Below are 19,207 nucleotides of genomic sequence, written 5' to 3' on the forward strand. Positions count from 1 at the left end.
CATTCTCATTTTTGGTGTCATGTTGTGGTGAAATTGTAAGGAATTTCATGAGAGACTAATATGTTTTAGGTATAAAACATATTATAAGTAGGAAACATAATATGTTTTAAATTATTGTCAGTTCTGAAGTATGTAGGGCTATAAATAGAATACTTAAATGAAATACTATCTTTCAAAGTACTTGTGCCATCTCCTAGCAACCTTATGAGGTATTAATATTTAATAGTATTGCTGATACTTCTGTGGCTTAGCTTTGCCAAAACACTCACTGCAAATGCTTATTGATGTTGAGAAGAAAGAAGACCTCATTCTGAAGAATGATGAACCAATGAAACAGGTTCCCTTGCTATTGTTAAGGAGCTTATCATGCTCTGTGATTCAGAGAAGGGAACAGTATTTTGCATTGGATAATAGACTTTCACTCAGACAAAGCATCTGAGAGCATCGTGATGAAAAGCAGTCAGACAAGGAATCAAAATTTCTGTTGTGATCGACATGATGAGGACCAATGTTACCACAGCAACCAAAACTGAACTGAGCAATGAAGACATTTGGATATAACCAATGACAGCAAAAGCAAGTGGGGAGATGGTCTTGCGCTTGATGAGAGGTTTGGGTAAACATTCTCTTGCATCTGACAGTGTGATACAATGAAAAATATTTCTGTCGTCAAAGTAACACCAAAAAATAGAAGTTCAAAAGCTAAAATTGTGGGTTACCCATTTTATCATAATGAATTCATTATTGCTGTTTGTATTGTCTGGTTTGTATTGTCAGATTTCACCGATAGAATTACATTCCCTGCAATCTTTAACTTCATGGTTTGGTGTATCCTTAATACTACTAATTCCATTGGGATAGGGGCCAACCTTGTTTCAATGAGTGTAGAAGGGCATGCTAGGAGCAGGGATAAACAAAAGTCAAGTGGTAGCCTGGTTTGTAACACAGATTACATGTCAAATAGCAGATGCAGCATGTAATAGAGTAAAAATCAAGCAATCACATTAAAACTATTCTTACCACATTCAGTTATGTATAATGGTGGACAATCAAAGATCTGACAGAAGGAGGAGGCTCTAAGAAAAATACTTATCCTCATTATCAATAATAGCAGAGCATAGCATGAGAGAGCAAAAGACTTTAGTCTTTCTACCATCTACAAAGTATGTTAGTAATGTGATGGAATATTCTCTACTTTCTTAGATGAGTGCAAGTGGAGAATAACTGCAGTTAATTGTATTTTCTTGCTCATTAAAACTAGTAATGTGCAGTTTGACTTCCCCCCTTCTTCTCTCAGCAGGACCTTTAGTAACTGGGGCCTCAAGTTTCCACTCAGTTGTCTTCAATCATCATGGTAATTTCTCCAGTACATGGGCAGACTACCATAGGCAGCACCATGTAAAAAGATCATTCTTTAAGAGGCCATTTGTTTATTTACTAAATGTCATTGAAGGTAACAGCGTTGAAATAATCCATTTGGCCCAGCAGGTCCATGCCAGTGTGTTTATGCTTCACATGAAACTGCGTGAGCCCGTGCTTCATCATCTAACTCTTTCTATTCCTTTGCCTCAATGTCCTTATCTAGCTTCCTCTTAAATGTATTTTTGCTCATTGCCTCAACCAGCCAAAACTAAATTATGCAACTCTTTAGAAAGTGTGACCAACAGGGAAGATTTTGAAGTGAAGGTGAAATTCCTTTGGACCAATCTCATTCCCTAGAATTCTTGTATTGGTGTTGGTTTATTATTGTCACTTGTACCGAGGTACAGTGAAAAACTTGTCTTGCAAACCGATCATACAGGTCAATTCATTACACAGTGCAGTTACATTGAGTTAATACAGAGTTCATTGAGGTAGTACAGGTAAAAACAATAACAGTACAGAGTAAAGTGTCACAGCTACAGAGAAAGTGCAGGGTAATAAGGTGCAAGGTCACAACAAGGTGTGAGGTCATAGTCCATCTCATTGTATAAGGGAACCGTTCAATAGTCTTATCACAGTGGGGTAGAAGCTGTCCTTAAGTCTTGTGGTAGGTGCCCTCAGGCTCCTGTATCTTCTACCCAATGGAAGAGGAGAGAAAAGAGAATGACCCGGGTGGGTGGCGTCTTTGATTATGCTGGCTGCTTCACCAGGAAAACGAGAGATAGAGATAGAGTCCAAGGAAGGGAGGCTGGTGTCCATGAGGCGCTGGGCTGTGCCTTCTGCTACTTTCTAGCAATGCCATTGGTTGCTGCTAAGTATGTGATTGGTTGGGTTGTTTCATGGTGCTTTAGCCCAATCCCAGCCAAGGCAGCCCTAGCCATGGCAGAAATTATGGGTCCTCTTTGTATAAGAAGGGCATTGTCAGCTCCTGGCAGCCTTGCAGTTATCTCCTTGATAACTAGCTACTGCTCCTGGAATGTTAAATGTTAAGTCCATCATAAAATGAAGACAAAATGAAATATCAATAGTTACTGGACTCAACAAATGGGAAGATTAACTTCTTTTAGGAAAAATGCTTTCATCAGATGTAGAGTTTAAAAAAAAGTTTACAGCTCAACCAAATGCTTAAATTCAAGTGCAAAAATAAAACATTTTCAATATAATGTACCTATGAAAAATGCACATTAATTATAAGAATAAAAGTAAACCTTAAGTAACAAGGCCACAGAGTTCTGTGAACCTACTCCAGCATTCAACAAGATCACAGTAGGTCTTTCTCAACTCAATCTTCACATCCCCTAATTGCCCTGTATTCTAAAACTCTATCAATCTGTCTCGAACACACTCAGGAAATGAGCATCCCCTGCCTTCAGGGACAGAGAACTGTAGCCCAACATCAGGGATGCTGGAATCCATTATTAAGGAAGTGGCAATAGGGCACTTGGAAAATAATAATGGAAATATGGAGAGTCAATATAGATTTTTGAAAGGAGGGTCATTTTACACAAATCTATTGGATTTTTTTTGAGGTAACTAACAGCATGGATAAATATGAACCCATTGGTGCATTGTATTTGGACTTTCAGAAGGCCTTCGATAAGGTGTTGTACAAGAGATTATGAAACAAAATTAGAGCACATGGTGTTGTGGGTAATGTACTGACATGGATTGAAAATTGAGAAAATAGAGAGCAAGAATAAATGGATCATTTTTTAGTTTGGGAGCACCAGCTGTTCACTATGTACATGAAGGATTTAGATGAGGGTATCAAGAATAATGTATCCAAGCTGGCTGATAATGCAAAGCTGAGTGGCAGTGTGGGCTGTGAGAAGGATGCAGAGAGGCTTCAGGGGGATATAGACAGTTTAAGTGAAAGGGGACAAACATAGCAGGTGTGGGAAAATGTGACGTTGTTCATTTTGTTACAAAAATAGAAAAATGGAGTATTTTTAAATGGTGTGAGTTTGAAAGACCTTGGTATTTAGATTCACCAGGGTGTCCTAATCAACATGCAGGTACTGCAAGCAATGAGGAAAGCACATGATTACTGCAAGAGGATCTAAGTACAAGAATAGATATGTCCTTCTTCAGATGTACGTGGCTCTGATCAGACTGTATCTAAGACTCTCAAAATATGAAGCAAACCAATCAGGACTGAGATAAAAGAAATCTCTTACCCAGCGAGTTATAAATCTTTGGAATTCACTGATCAAGTGTGCTGTGGAGTTTCAGTTGCTGAGTATATTCGAAAAAGAGACTGATAGATTTTTAGATATTAAAGGAAACAAGGGATATGGGGTTAGTGCAGGGAACCGGCACTGGAGAATAGACCATCTAACATCTTATTGAATGGCAGAGCAGGCACAAGGAGCTGAATGGCCTATCATGTTTTGATTTCTTATGTTAAAGTTCAGCATCCGCTTAATGAAGAGTTGGTAATACCATCTGGAAGCAACGTACACAGTTCCTAATTTCACTTCAGTGACAATGATGAGTCAGTGGGAAGGACATCTACACCTGTCCAAAACTGAGTTCAAATTCCTCTCCAAGCCAACACTCCTAATGTAGTGCTGAGGGAGTATTTGAACTGTTTGACATACTGTCTCTTGGATGAGAGGTCAGATTACAGAGAGTAAAGCATGGAAGCAGGCCATTCAGCCCAATTAGTCTGTGCCATTGTTTATACTCCACACAAGTCTACAATACCACTCACCTTAGCTAAGCCTTTCAGTGTATCTCTCTGTTCTCTTACATACTCATCCAGTTTCCTTTCAAAACTATCTAAACACTTTGACTCAAACACTCCTGTGGTGGTGCGCTCATACTCAAGAGTTCTCTGTGATTTCACTTCACTCCGTGACTGGAGCAGGGAGGCCAAGTGAGAATGTCAAAACACAGTGGAAACCTCTAGCTTATTCAATGATTTTAGTTGAATATCACAACAGAAACTATAAGGTACATTATTTTTTTTAAAACAGATTGGTTTGCATGTTTTAGATATTAAGATCATAAGATGGTTCACTTGTAGCAAACCAACTTTATAAGTAAGATTGCCGATAGCTAGGTTAATGTACCCAGACTGGTTATACCACCTGTGACCACACCAAGAGTACCCCATGCAGTTCGTCCACATTTGCTTGCACAGAGTATTTGACTATGCAGCTTTCGATGCAAGTGGATTTGAATGTCTTAATATGCCACAAGTAAGAAAAAACAATAGATCCTGAAGAAGCAAGAGGAAGAAGGACATGTATTAAAGCTGCCAGTTTTTTCACCTACATGACCAAGAATATTTCTCTGCAATCTGAAACCAGGTATGGAGAAGGGATTGATGATGGTCTGCAAGGACAAGACCTACATTATGGATAATGACAGTTGTTTTAACGTGGAGCCTTGTTTAGGGCTGTGTAGAAAACGAAACAACAGACTTTTAGAAAAGTCTGCTAGGTTGTGACTCAGAAGCCTTATTTTGAACTTTTTGCATAACTTTGGAGACTGCACAAATGGGGTGCTCAAAAACCAGTGGGCACAAATTTAAAACATTTAGCAAAATACCAGAGGAAAGATGAGAATATTTTAACATGGCACAATCTGCAATGCAGACCCTGAAAGGGTAATGGAAGCATATTCAGTAGTAACTTCCAAAACAGAATTAGATAAATTGGAATAGGAATGTTTTGATGGGTTATGAGGGAATGAGATACAAATAACTTTCAGAAACTAGGCAACTTTGCTTTGGCTCCACATTCCTCATTGTATCAAAATAAGACAATAGAGCAGGTTGAGTTACATTGACAAGCAGCATTCTATTCTCCGATGTGACTCATGGCATTAACTACAGTAACTTGGGAACTGCTGACCTTAAGATAAATTGTGTAGTTTGTTTCTTAACATCCGTTATCAATGCCTCTAGAATTTTGATGCTGGATCTTGCTCGCGGCATTATCCTGGAGATCAATCTTTAATTGCCAGAAACACTTGGACAGTCATGGAGGTTGGTAACTTTTCCATCCTAAACATTAAACAATAGCTACGCTGGATTTAATTCTGTTCTCACACATGGAGGCATTGAGTTCAATAAGCTATTTTGTTTTTCATTTTCATTGGTCATGTTGTTATTTGTAATGAAATGTATTAGAGAGGGGAATAAAAGCCTGATTGAATGGGTAGGATAATTGGAATAGGGAGGGCGAGTGATAAGCTCCCTCCAATCCCCCAGGAATGTCAAAACAGAGTTGGAAACCTCCATGTTTATTTCCTGGTTCGATCTGATGATTTTAGCTGAATATCATTGGTGTACACAGTAGAAAATATGAGTTATTAGTGAATTGATTTGCATGTTCTAAATATTAAGGGAATCAAAGGTTATGAGGTTAATCCGGGAAAGTGGTTGTGCCTGAAGGGAATGACAGAGCAGTCATGACGGGCTAAATGGCTTCCTTCTGCTTCCATTTCATTGTTGAATATCCTGTTTTACTCTAATATTGTGAAACTGCTAATGTGAAATCTCAGCTGGATTGAGTGAGTAAGCAAAGATCTGGCAAATGGAGTGTAATGTGGGAAAAGGTGAAATTGTCCATTTTGGCAAGAAAACTAAAAGAAGAAACATATTGACTAAGGGATGAAAGAAGGCAGGGCTCTAAAGTACCGGGGGATCTAGTGCATGATTTGTAAAAGTATAGGATGCAGGTAGAGCCAATGATTAGGAAAATTAGTGGAATGCTATTGTTTATTACTAGGAGAAATTAATATAACAGTAGGGGGCTTCTGCTTCAGTTATGTAGGACATTGGCGAGACCACATCTGAAGTACAGTGTATTGATCTTATCAAAGGAAAGATGTTCCTGTATTAGAAACAGTTCAGAGAAGGTTTACTGTACTAATACCTGGAATGGACAGGTTGTCCTATAAGGAAAGGGTGTGCAGGCTTGGTTTGTATTTGCTGGAGTTTAGAAGAGTGAGAGGGGACTATGTAAGAACCTGAGGGGTCTTGACAGGTGGACATGGAACAGATGTTTTCTCTTAGAGGGAATCTACAAATAGGGATGACAGTTTAAATCTAGGGGGTTGCCTGTTTAAGACGGATGAGGCATCTTTTTTCTCTCCGAGGGCTGAGAGTCTTGGGCACCCTCTTCCTCAAAGGCCAACGAAAGCAGAGTCTTTGAAAATTTTTAAGCAGAAGTGTTCAGACATTTGATAAGCAAGGGGGTGAAATATTACCATATTTAGATGTGAATGCAGAATTTATGTTACAGTCAGAGCAGTCATGATATTATTGAATGGCAGAGCAATCCTGAGAGGTTTACACCTGCGCTTCATTTGTATAATCTACTTCCCAGACAATTAAGTTACTTCTCCCTCCTGTTATTCATAGTCATCTTGGGCCTTAAAATCATAATGATTGATCAATTATTTCCAATAATTAGTTCCAAATTTGGTGAAGTGGCAAGAGCAAGCATTACAGTGGAACTTTTAAAAGATTTAGAACAAATGACTTTAGACATTTCAAATGGTTTATAGCCAATATATTACTTTTGGAGTCCCTGTTGTTAGGCAAGCAGCCAATATACTCACAGCTTAGTCCCACAAGCAACTGTATGGTAAATAACCAGCTACCTGGCTTCTATACCTAGTTCTTGCTTTTTGTGGAATCTTGTGTGCAAACTGGTTGCCATATTTCTTACATTGAATCAGTGACTACATTTCAAAAATTGTTTTAAAAAAGCAAAATACAGTGGTTTCTGGAAATCTGAAATTAAAAAAAAAGGTCTTGCAAAAAAGAAGTTAATGCCACCCACGTTATTGTGGTGTGAGAGGGTATGAAGGAGGAGAGAATGTTGTTTTGTAGTCAGGATACCGAGAAGAAGAGAAACAAAGAACTGCAAGATGCTAGAATCTAGATGAAAAACATCTAGAGGAACTCAGCAGGCCAGACAGCATCCGTGGAGAAAAGCAAGCAGTCAATGTTTCGGGTCAGGACCCTTCAGGACTGAAGATAGGAAAAGGGGAAGCCCAATATGTAGGAGGGAAAAGCAGAGCAGTGATGGGTGGACAAAAGAGGGGAGGCAGGGTGGGCATAAGGTGGTGATAGGTAGATGCAGGTAAGAGATGGTGATAGGCAGGTGTGGGGGAGGAGGGGAGAACAGATCCACCAGGGGATGGGTCAAAGGTAAGGAGAGAAAGGAAAAAAAGGTAGAAAAAAAGAGGCTAGGAGAGGGAAGAAGAGAAGAAGCGTGGTTGGGGGGGGGGGAAGGGGTGGGGTTGGGGAGAAGGGGGGTGGGGATTACTTAAAGTGGGAGAATTCAATGTTCATGTCGTTAGGCTGCAAGGTTCCAAGACAGAAAATGAGGTGCTGTTCCTCCAGTTTGTGCTTGGAATTCTCCTGGCAGTGGAGGAGGCCGCGGACTGACATATCAGTGATAGTGTGGGAGGGAGAGTTGAAGTGACTGGCAACGGGGAGATGCAGATCACGGTTACAGACAGAGCGCAGGTGTTCTGCGAAACGGTCACCTAGTCTGAGTTTGGTCTCACCAATGTACAGGAGGCCACACTTGGAGCACCGAATGCAGTAGATGATATTAAGGGAGGTGCAAGTGAATCTCTGTCTCACCTGAAAGGACTGTTTGGCTCCCTGGATAGAGGTGATAGAGGTGGTGCAGGGGCAGGTGTTGCACCTATGGCGGGGGCAGTGGAAAGTTCCCGGATGGGAGCGGGATGGGTGGGGGGGGGGGGGTGCAAAGAAGATTTCCTTCAGATCCTGTTGAATTTAATGGCAGTACTGGATTAACATTCTTTGTTTCCATAACCATAGGAATGGGGAGGTGAGGACAGATGGGATCTGTGGAGGGATGAGTCTAGGAGTAGCTGAGTGATGGGGTGGTGAGTAGATTTGGGATGAGGGGGGCAGCAAGTGGAAGATCCTGGATGGGACATCAGAAATCGGAATCAGAAGAGACCCCAGTAAATGAACTTCAGTTGTGTGGAGAGACTGCAGAGCTGGGTTTCTTTAAACAAAGCTGACTGGTAAATGTTCTAATATTGGAGGTCCAGCTCCCAGGCAACCAGAGGAAAACAGTGAAGGTCAAGGGACCATTCAATGAAGGTATTGAAAGTCATGAGGGATTTTGTTGGTGTATGGAAAACAAGCTGTTTCTGTGGGGAAGGTGGTCAATATTCCAGTGGACACAGATTTAAAATAATTGACAAAAGAACAAAATGGAGAGATGAAAATTTTAGTACAATAACGTGTAATCTGGAATGAATTACTTCAGGGGTGGTTAAATCAGATTGTATAGCAACCTTCAAAAGAATTGAATATATATCTGGGGCAGGAAACGTTTAAAAGGCTATAAGGAAAGAGTGTGAAGGCTTGGTCCTTAATTAATCAATTGTATAATCTGTGCTATGATACTGTATGATTATATAAAAGCACTTTTGAAGGGGTTCTGAGGTTGTGTGACGTGCTATATAAATAAATGTTCATTCCAAAGAGCACTGGCCTCTGCCTCACCGACACAGCTGGAGATGGAAATGAGGAACTGCAGTAAGGATTTCTAGGCTTGACTGTAAGAAACACACCTGTCACTTCAACATGCGTTGTTGTGATGTAAGGGTATTTTTCTGCTCAATGTTTTGTTAGAAGACACCTGCAGCACTGAAAGAAGTATGTGCATGAAGTTACCTGGCAACATGATTGTTTATTGCATAGTGTATGATTATAGGGTGGCCTGAGCGCAGGAATCAGCTGCAATGCTGTCAATATTAGTCCTGCTGACTAGAGCTTTTTATTCTGGCACAGTCTGAAAACCCTGCCCTGCACCATTCCATTAATGGATATGGGAAAAGTTATTTTTCTATATAAAAAAAAGCACATGGTCAGAAAAAAGGTTTTGTTATTGAGGAAAAAAAGGACATTTTTTTAAAAAAATCTAGGCTTAGAGGCTGCAAATGAGTATGCATTCAGCAGTCTGAAATCTGGCCACCCCTGCTGCAAATTAAACAAAGGTTCAGCCCACGAGCTCTTGATCCAGTAGGCTAATAGTGATGGATTTTTGTGTTTGCAAGTTTCTGTGGTACAGGGGTAGCCTGGAATGAACAGTTATCCTTTACTTGGAGCAACTGCATTAGACACCTGACGGCCTGATTAGTACCAGGCTTGAGAGAGATTAACTAGCAAGGAAGATGCCAGAAAGGAGGGTGATTATCAACTCAGTCTAGCCCTTGGGAGCCTAGAGAAATAACTGAGTGGATCAAGTCAGAAGGCAACCAGACTGCTGTCAACATCCTTGCATCATGGCTGAGGAGGTAAGTGAAATTAGTTGAAAGCTGTCAAATCTTTTAGTATGCTTGAAAAGATTATTTTTTATTATTATTTATTATAGAATAAACATAGTAAGAAAAAATTGAATTGGTAACCAAACTTATAAGTCTCATTTATAACATTTAAGAGTGGCAGGAATCTGTTTCCTTGGAGGTACCAAGAAATTGATTCCCAGATATTTGTACATTTCTCCAATCTTGCTTTGCAGAGCAATATATTTTCCTTACTGCAGATTTTGTTTGGTTGCACATAAAACAATCTCATTTTGAAAGCAGCAGTGCCAACCAGAACTGCAAAATGCCTTAATGTGGTGAACAATAAATTCAGGCAACATTTCAAACTCTTAATTGGGGACATTAGCAGCTGTACGGCAGCACAGAGGTTCGATTACTGGGCTATCAGCGCAGTTCTGGACTACTAATCTGGAGTAAAGAGGTCAATCCTTTCATGACAGCTGGGGAATTTAAATTCATGTAATTAAGTCAATCTAGAATTAAAGTTAGTTTCAGTAACAGAAACCATGAAAATAACAGATTGTCTTAAAAACCCATTTGGTTCACAAATTTCCTTCAGGAAAGGAAATCTGTCATCCTTACTCAAATTTGCTTATGTGTGACTTAAGACCAACCAACATAGATAATGTCTAGTTGTCTCCTGTGTTCAGGGCAGTTGAGGATGTACGATGAATGCTGACATTTCCAGCGACATCCATATTCTGTGAATAATAAATTTTAAAAAGGCAGCAGGAAAAAAATGAAATTAGGAATTGTAGTTAATTCTCTAAATTAAAAGATACCTGCTGGCATAAACTTTAACAACATAGATTATTACATTTTATTTTATACAGGTTTAAAGGAACACAGTGGTATAATTACATAAAATCTATAGAAACCTGCCATTTGGTCTAATTGACTATGCCAGTGTTTTGGATATGTAACAGATTCCTCCCATCCCACTTCATTTCCACCGAACAGCAAACCCATTTATTCATTTCTCCTTCGTGTAGTTATCAGTCTTTTAGTTAAAATGACTATTTGCTAATGGTTTCTCTCAACAACTCTTCATGGACAGGTTTCAAATCCTCCCCAGCCTCCAAGTGAAAACGTTACTCCTGAACTCCCTAGGTTGCTGTAGAGAACTAGGAGGAGGCTCAGAGGGCTGAAAGGCCCATCCCTGATCCCACTTTGTGCTTGTCCTGTTGAATCTTCCTAAATGTATAATCAATCACAGAGCAGCACGTCTATGATCAGCTTCACTTACTGTCAATTTCTAAGTAAGAGTATCTATTTGCCATATCCAGCATAGGGGACGAATCTATTTGTTGATCATATGTTGAAATGCTTCCTGATACCACTAATGACCTCAGTAATGACAAGTCAGTATCTGTGCCGTGCAGTTGTCACTTATTCTGAAATTTTACGATTAACCTCTTTTTTTCCAATTAATAACTTGTGTTCCAATCATTTCAAAACTAAAATAAATCAGATTTTGTTAGGCAAGGGTATTAATAGAAATAAGATGGTTATTTGGATCTTAAATAAAACCAGTAATGATTTAACTGAATAATCCTTGAGGAACTGAGTGGCTTACTCCTGTTCCTATGTTCCTTTAAAAAGATCCTTCTCATTTACTTCCTTTCTATGAAATGAAGAATCTGACTTTTCCCAACACAGTCCTCTGACACCAGAGATTAATCACTCATCCTTCTCTGGATTGCTTCCCATTACTTAGGTTCCTTCCACTGTGCATCAGTGGCCAGAACTGATTGGAAGACTCGGGCTGCAGCCTGACCTTGGCACCATGTAGCTTGATCATGAACACACCAGTTTATTCAATGGCATTTGGTAACATTCTGAGAATATATGCTCTTCAGCTGTGCAATATTTTTATTTGGACAAATCAAATTCCAAATTTAATTGTATTTTTACTGGAGATCTTACACTGGTCCTTCAGTTCCAATATCCAAATTCTGTTTCTCACTCAATCATTATTGTATGTGGGGAGGAGGTGCATAATGCAGGCAGCTTGCAATAGAGATCTCAAAAATATCACTTTATGGATGATTGCTTCCGAGCACCTGAATATATTGCTCTAACATTGACAAACAACAAAATGCCAGGTTGATTCCCCTGGAGGTAGCACCCAGTTTCCATGTGCACATTTCCTTAAGGATGTAAAGACATTAGGTAAAGTGTTTGAAAAAATGATCACAAGGGTGACACCAGAACTAAGAGATTACACTTATCAGGAAAGACTGAATAGGCTAGAGTTTATATAAAAAAAAGAATACCGATGGAAGTAGATAAGGACATGAGATGTTTTGGTATGAGTAGATATGTAGAAGGTATGGTAGGGAAGAAGAAAGCTAGTCACTAACAAATATAAGAGGGAAGTCAGAAGAAACTTATTTCTCCAGAGTTATTAGAAGTGGGGCTCTGTGCCATATGGAACAGTTGAGGTGAATAACATAGTTGTGTTTGAGAGAAGCTAGGTAAACAAATGAGGGAAAAAGGAATAGAGGTTATGTATTCGATGAGGTCAGGTGAAAGTTGGCCCGTGTGGAATTTAAATACTGGCATAGACTAGTTGAATTCAATGGCTCTTGTTGTGCAATTGGCTTGGTTATAGGAGGCAGAGGGTAGTGGTAGAAGGTTGCTTTTCTGGTTAGAAGTCTGTGACCAGTAGTGTACTGCAGGAATTGGTGCTGGGACCTTTTGTTGTTTGTTTATGCATTAATGACTTGGATGTGAATGTAGGAGGAATGATTAAAAAGTTTGTGGGTGACCTGGTAAAGATATATAAAATTATAAGAGGCATTGATGGAGTAGTCAGAATCTTTTCCCAAGGTAGGGATATCAAAAACAAGAGGGCAAAGGTTTAAGGTGAGAGGAAGGAGTTTTAAAAAGGAAAGTTTTTTTTTACACAAAGTGTGGTTGATATCTGGAACTCGCTGCCACAGGAATTGATGGAATCTGATGCACTCACTATGCCTAAGAGACATTTAGACAGGCACTTGAACAGGCAAAGCAGAGGATATAGATCTAATGCAGGCAAATGGGATCAGTGTAGATAGGCCAAAAAGTCTGAATGGATGTGGTGGGCTGAAGGGCCCTTTTCTGTGCTGTATAACGTTATGACTCTAATTCCTATACAGATGCAACACAATAGCTCACAGTGCAAGGAATTTCAGTCACAAATCCACATGCTATAACTCTATGACATATTCAGTTGTTCTTCACTGGAATTACAACCTTTCCTTTTAAACACACTCTGATTTCCCTTTGGGCTTCGCCACTTTTTTGGCCAACAAGGGAAGGATGGACTTTTCGCTACCCATCACTATTGAGATCCCATGAAATTCAGTGAGCGTTAGAGGGTTGGGAATGAGCAGTTTATTTACTTACCAAACTGGCCAGGACTCTTCTACCTTGCTCATCAGTCAAGGCTGAGATGGGCATCAAGTTCTACCACATAAGCTTCAAAGAACACCTGGTCATTGAAAACCTCCACCCTTTACCACCAACATTCATGAATGTTTTCCCAGAACCACACTCAGACAACTTTAATGGCATCTGCGTCATCCATATTCAGGAGATCTGTCTATTGCTTGTTCTAATTCTGAGGAATCTACAGCTAAAAGGACCTGTTTAAAGTTATCTCCATCCAGCTCTGGTGAGAGACTTTGAAGGTCCTTAAACATTACATAACATTGAGGGGAAATGTTGTGAATAGTCACAGCTCTGAGGCTATCCCTCAGACCTCCACTGGCATGTGAGAATAGTGAGTTATGCATTAACAATGGAAAAGGACGGTTAGCCATCGCCTTCTCCTTGGCTAGTTGCCAATGTACACTGTCATGCTTGGCTGGCCTACGAACAGGTGGTCACATAGTCCAGACCCAATTCATCAGTCCTATCTACTGCTTGTATGGAGGAGGTGAGGTTGAGGGAGTGAGGTTTATATTCATAATTGTACCAACAATGGCTTAGAGATGGTGGCCACAACTGCCTGCTATTGGCGATTCATGCCTGGAGCTGTTGGGTTTGGCTAGGGGCTCTGCATGATCTGTCTGGGAAGTTGATGGTCTAGTGCCAGTTTTCAACACACACACCCCCACCCCCCACCCCCAACCTTGCATCCTCTAATTCTCTGTGGTCTGATATTTTCTGTTTGTAACTCAATGTTTTATTCCAGTATCTGTTCCTTTTTGTTTGCAAAATGCTTGCTTCTTTGTGTACTTCCTGACCTGGGAAACGGCCTGCAAGGATGGCGATAAAATCCTGCCAATCTTTATCAAATATTGATAACTTACCTAGCTGTTCCTGTGATTTTTTTTTATCCCTTTTGCTTAATTGCTAAGTTTTCCTTATAGGCCAACCTATGCTGGCTGTTTTTCAACTTTATACTTCTGAACGTTCTCATTCAGCATTCAATTATAATCCCCATTACTTTTTTCTAAAATTCTCAGGATATCCATCACTCAAGATTTGTCCTCCAAGAAACTATTTAGCATCTTTTCCTGTGAAATATATGAAATGTGTTCTTTTTCCAGTTTCACTTATTCCAAATACTTCCTAAGTTTTTACATGTGGTGGTCCAAGTTTTGTCAATTCTCACAAAATCAAATCCTGTTTGATTCCTACTTCTGTGATCCCACTCTCTGGCACCTCTAAATTTTCTCAAAGGGCACAGATACCCAAAGCGTTGAGGAATAATAAATGGATTATTGATTTAATGAGAAAAAACAATCACACCTTCACAGCTAATTAGGTTGGACCAATCGCTGTAACAACTCGCACAGTTTACTGGCCTTGAATCAAACAGACAACTGCCAAAGCAGAACAGTTTGATTTGTACAGCACCTTGCAGTTGGATTCTTCTCAGTTGTCTTCGTGAGCCAATTAGGGTGTTAAACTAACTAGTTGGAATTAAGGTCCATCAAAAAAGCTCCACTTCCTCTCATTACCACTCAGTATAACTGTCCTTGTATATCCAATTTTAGGTGTTGCTGAAACCTTTACATCAACCATTAACTTAATCACAGTCCATATTTGAATAGTGCCGCAATTATAGGGAGACAGATGCACAAGGTGAACCTCCTGGGTTCTTCTTAGCCCAGTCGTCTGATCCATGAGATCATTCCTTCATGTCTCTATTTGGATATCATGTTAGTTTCTCCCCTTTTTTTTGCTCATCAGCTACCATGAGGCCCCCTTCCAGACCTCTTATTAGACCTATCTATGGCTACTATGTATTTAACCACTTTGCAACCTTATGAGCAATCCTAGCCTTAACATGCCAGCGCTGAACTGTTCTCTGTTAGCACAAGCAGACCAGATAATCTAATACATGCTTATTCTTTAATTTAATTAATCCCTATAAACCCTAATTTGTCACAAATTTTATTTTAAAAGAAATTCTGATTGCAATAAATGAAACCAGGCTGGGATGAATGATCTTAAATTAGGAACTTAAAAAAATGACAATACTAACATCCATTCTGACATTACCTGGATCATGGTTGATATGAACCCATGAATTCACAACTATAACCAGTCTCATTCTCTTTCCAACCACATTTATGTCCTGCAGCAGTGCACATTGCCATGGTGTCTGAGATACCCGTGCTGTAGTGGTGTTTTAGGAGAGACTTCTGTTAACATAATCCAAAAGTAATTCTGCTGATCTCCTTGAATATGGATCCATTTATCCAAAAAACCACTAAGTTTTCAATGTAAAACTAAAAGTAAATCTTCACTCAGTCATGTTTCTCCCCATTGTTTGTCATTCACGGCATCTTCCTGTTGAGTCTGCACTCTTCGCTTTCAATGTTCTTTTCAGAATGGAGTGCCTGAAACCACACAAAGTAAATAATCAATAAATTTACAAGTTTACTGACTGACATGCAGGATAATATGTACCTCAATATGTGAACTCATGGGAGTCAGGTACCACAGTGGTTCATTGTTCAGTCAGAACTTTCCATCACTTCTGATTCTGTTTGATGGTTTATTGTGAGAATCTTTATAATGTGTGTGTATGTCACAATTCCTACATGAGTCACTAATGAGTAAGCTTGCTAAAAAGACCAGGGAATTCTGGCAGTTTCCACAGTGAATGAATGCTCCCGCTGTAGTTGATTTTCAGTAGTTGATTGGTTGGGGCTGACACGGGTCAGTTTGCAAAGCAATATTATAATCTTCTCCCTCACTCAAATGTCTTTTCAGGTGATTAGTTAATTAAGCAGTCAAACCCCTTTGTAGTAACAGTGTGAAGTTCTCAGCAACAAGTATACCCCTTTGGATACTGCTGAGGGAGATGACCTGTCTGGGCAAGGCAGCAGCAGCCAGGCCTGTAGCACTGTGGTCAGCTCTGAAGCTCAGAAGGGTAGAGTGAAGTCAGACAGAGCGATAGTCATAGGGGACTCAATAGTTAGGGGGACAGACAGGAGATTCTGCAACTGCAAAAGAGATGCCAGAGTGTTGTGTTGCCTCCTGGGTGCTAGGGTCCTGGATGTTTCGAAGTGGTTGCAGAATATTCTTAAGGGGGAGGGTGAGCAGCCAGAGGTCGTGGTACATATTGGTACCAATTACATAGGCAGGAGAGGGGTAGAGGTCCTGCGCAATGAGTATTAGGCATTAGGAAGGAGGCTGAAGAGCAGGACCTCCAAGGTAGTAATCTCTGGATTACTCCTGGTGCCATGAGCTAGTGAAGGAAAGAACAGGATGATTGCACAGAAAAATGAGGAGCTGGGGAGATGGTGCAGGGGGCAGGGTTTCAAGTTCTTGGAACATTGGAACCTTTTCTGGGGAAGGGGTGACCTGTACAAGAGGGACAGGTTGCACCTGAACTGGAGGGGAACCAATATCCTGGCAGGGAGGTTTGCTAATGCTACTGGGGAAGGTTTAAATTAGCTTCGCAGAGGGATGGGAACCAGAACAACAGGTCAGTAAGTGAGGGAACGTGCAGGAGGGCTGATGTCAGGGAATGTAGTATTAGGCAGATTCCTAATAACAGATGTGATGGGACGAATGGTTTGAAATGTTTGTATTTTAATGCTCGGAGTATTATGGGCAAGAGTGATGAACTTAGAGCATGAATCAGTACATGGAACTATGATATTGTGGTCAATACAGAGACAGTTGAGGGAGGGACAGGAATGGGTGATCGATGTACCAGGGTTTCAAAGTTTTAGAAAGAATACTGAGTGGGGTAAAAGAGGGGGAGGAGTTGCAATACTAATTAGAGATAATATATCAGCTGCACTCCGGGGAGACGTAATGGAGGGCTCGGACACAGAGTCTATGTGGGTAGGACTCAGGAATAGGAAGGGTGCAATCACTCTCTTGGGGGGTGTACTATAGACCTCCCAATAGCTACCGGGACATTGAGGAACGGATATGCAAACAGATTAGGGAAATGTGTAAAAATTGCAGGGTTGTGGTCATGGGAGACTTTGACTTCCCAAATATAAGTTGGGACCTTTTTAGTGCAAGGAGGTTAGATGGGGCAGAATTTGTTAGCTGTATCAAGGAGGGGTTCTTAAATCAATGTGTTGATAATCGAACAAGGGGAGAGGCTATTCTGGCCCCGGTGTTGGGTAAAGAGCCTGGCCAGGTGACTCACCTATCAGAGGGTGAGCAATTGGGGAACAGTGACCACAGCTCATTAACTTTCAGGCTAGCTATGGGGTAGCAGGAGGGTTTTAAATTGGAGCAGGGCTAATTATGAAGGCATAAAGCAGGAACTAGGTAGAGTAAACTGGGAACACCTTCTTGCTAGCAAGTCCACATCAAATATGTGGAAAGTGTTTAAGGATCAAATACATAGGGTACAGGATAGGTATGTCCCGATTAGAAGGAAGGGCGTGAATGGCAAAATAAAGGAACCTTGAATGTCCAGAGAAGTGATGAACTTAGTCAAGATGAAAAAGGACAAGTTATGTAGAGCTTCGGAAGTTAGGATCAGATAGAGCACGTGAGGACTATAAAGAAGCTAGAAATGAACTCAAGAAAGGAATTAGGAAAGCCAGGAGAGGCCATGAAAAGTCCTTAGCAAGTAGGATTAAAGAGAATCCAAAGGCATTCTATACCTACGTAAGGAATAAGAGGATAATGAGGGAAAGGGTAGGACCACTTAAGGATAAAGAAGGGAATCTATGTTTGGATGCAGAGGATGTGGGTGAGGTCTGAATGAGTATTTTGCTTCAGTATTTACCCAGGAAAGGGACATGCAGGATGCAGAAATTGGAACTGAGGGTGTAAACATGTTAGGGCATTTTGAGGTCAAGGAGGAGGTACTGTTAGGTCTTCTAAACTGTATAAAGGTGGATAAGTCCTCGGGGCCCGATGAGATATACCCAGGTTACTGAGGGAGGCGAGAGAGGAAATTGCTGGGGCCTTGACCAGTATCTTTGTGTCCTCTTTGACTACGGGTGAGGTCCCAGAGGACTGGCGAGTGGCTAATGTTGTTCATCTGTTTAAGAAAGGAACAAGGGTAAATCCAGGGAACTATAGACCGGTGAGTCTCGCATCAGTTGTAAGAAAATTGCTGGAGAAAATTCTTAGAGATGGGATATACAAGCATCTGGAATCCAGTGGCTTGATTAGGAAAGCCAGCATGGCTTTGTGCGGGGCAAGCCGTGCCTTTCTAACCTGGTTGAGTTTTTTGACAAAGTGACGAGAGAGATTGATGAAGGTAGAGCTGTGGATGTCATCTATATGGACTTCAGTAAGGCATTTGACAAGGTCCCACATAATAGGTTAATCAAGAAAGTTCAGATGCATGAGGTAAGTGGAGAATTGGCTGTGTGGATTCAGAACTGGCTTGCCCGTAGAAGACAGAGGGTGGTGGTTGAAGGGACTTATTCGGGGTGGAGGCCTGTGAGTAGTGGTGTTCCACAGCGATCTGTACTAGGACCTCTGCTGTTTGTGATGTACGTAAATGACCTGGATGAGTATGGTGATGCGTGGGTTAGTAAGTTTGCAGATGATACCAAGATTGGTGGAGTTGTGAATAGTGTAGAAGACTGGTGACGGATACAGCGTGATATAGATCAGTTGCAGATGTGGGCACAGAAATGGCAGATGGAGTTTAACCAGGATAAATGTGAGGTGTTGCACCATGGCTCATTGAAAGTGGCTACACAGGTAGGTAGGTGGTAAAGAAGGCTTATGGAATGCTTGCTTTCATTAATCAAGGTATTGAGTATAGGAGTCAAGAAGTTATGATGCATCTCTATAGAACTCTGGTTAGGCCACATTTAGAGTAATGCATGTAATTCTGGTCACCTCACTATAGGAAAGCTGTCGAGGCTTTAGAGAGGGTGCAGAGGAGGTTTACTAGGTTGCTGCCTGGATTAGAGGGCATGTGCTATCAGGAGAGGCTGGACAAACTTGGGCTTTTTTCTCTGGAGCGGTGGAGGCTGAGGGGTGATCTGTTGGAAGTGTATAAAATTATGAGGGG

The 19,207-nt window shown here is 40.7% G+C and overlaps 1 protein-coding gene across 1 annotated transcript in view; it reads left to right on the forward strand.

Moving 5' to 3' along the window:
- Window positions 1–9,515: 9,515 nt before the first annotated feature.
- The window catches only part of pip5kl1 (phosphatidylinositol-4-phosphate 5-kinase-like 1), a 44,394-nt gene continuing 34,702 nt past the window's right edge, over window positions 9,516–19,207 (forward strand). Inside the window, exon 1 of the mRNA XM_052037378.1 lies at window positions 9,516–9,726. Within this exon, the coding sequence (XP_051893338.1) occupies window positions 9,715–9,726 (12 nt within the window). The 5' untranslated portion in view covers window positions 9,516–9,714. The remainder of the gene's footprint in view (window positions 9,727–19,207) is intronic.

This window comes from Pristis pectinata, chromosome 23 (assembly GCF_009764475.1).
Source record: "Pristis pectinata isolate sPriPec2 chromosome 23, sPriPec2.1.pri, whole genome shotgun sequence".
NCBI classification, from domain to species: domain Eukaryota; kingdom Metazoa; phylum Chordata; class Chondrichthyes; order Rhinopristiformes; family Pristidae; genus Pristis; species Pristis pectinata.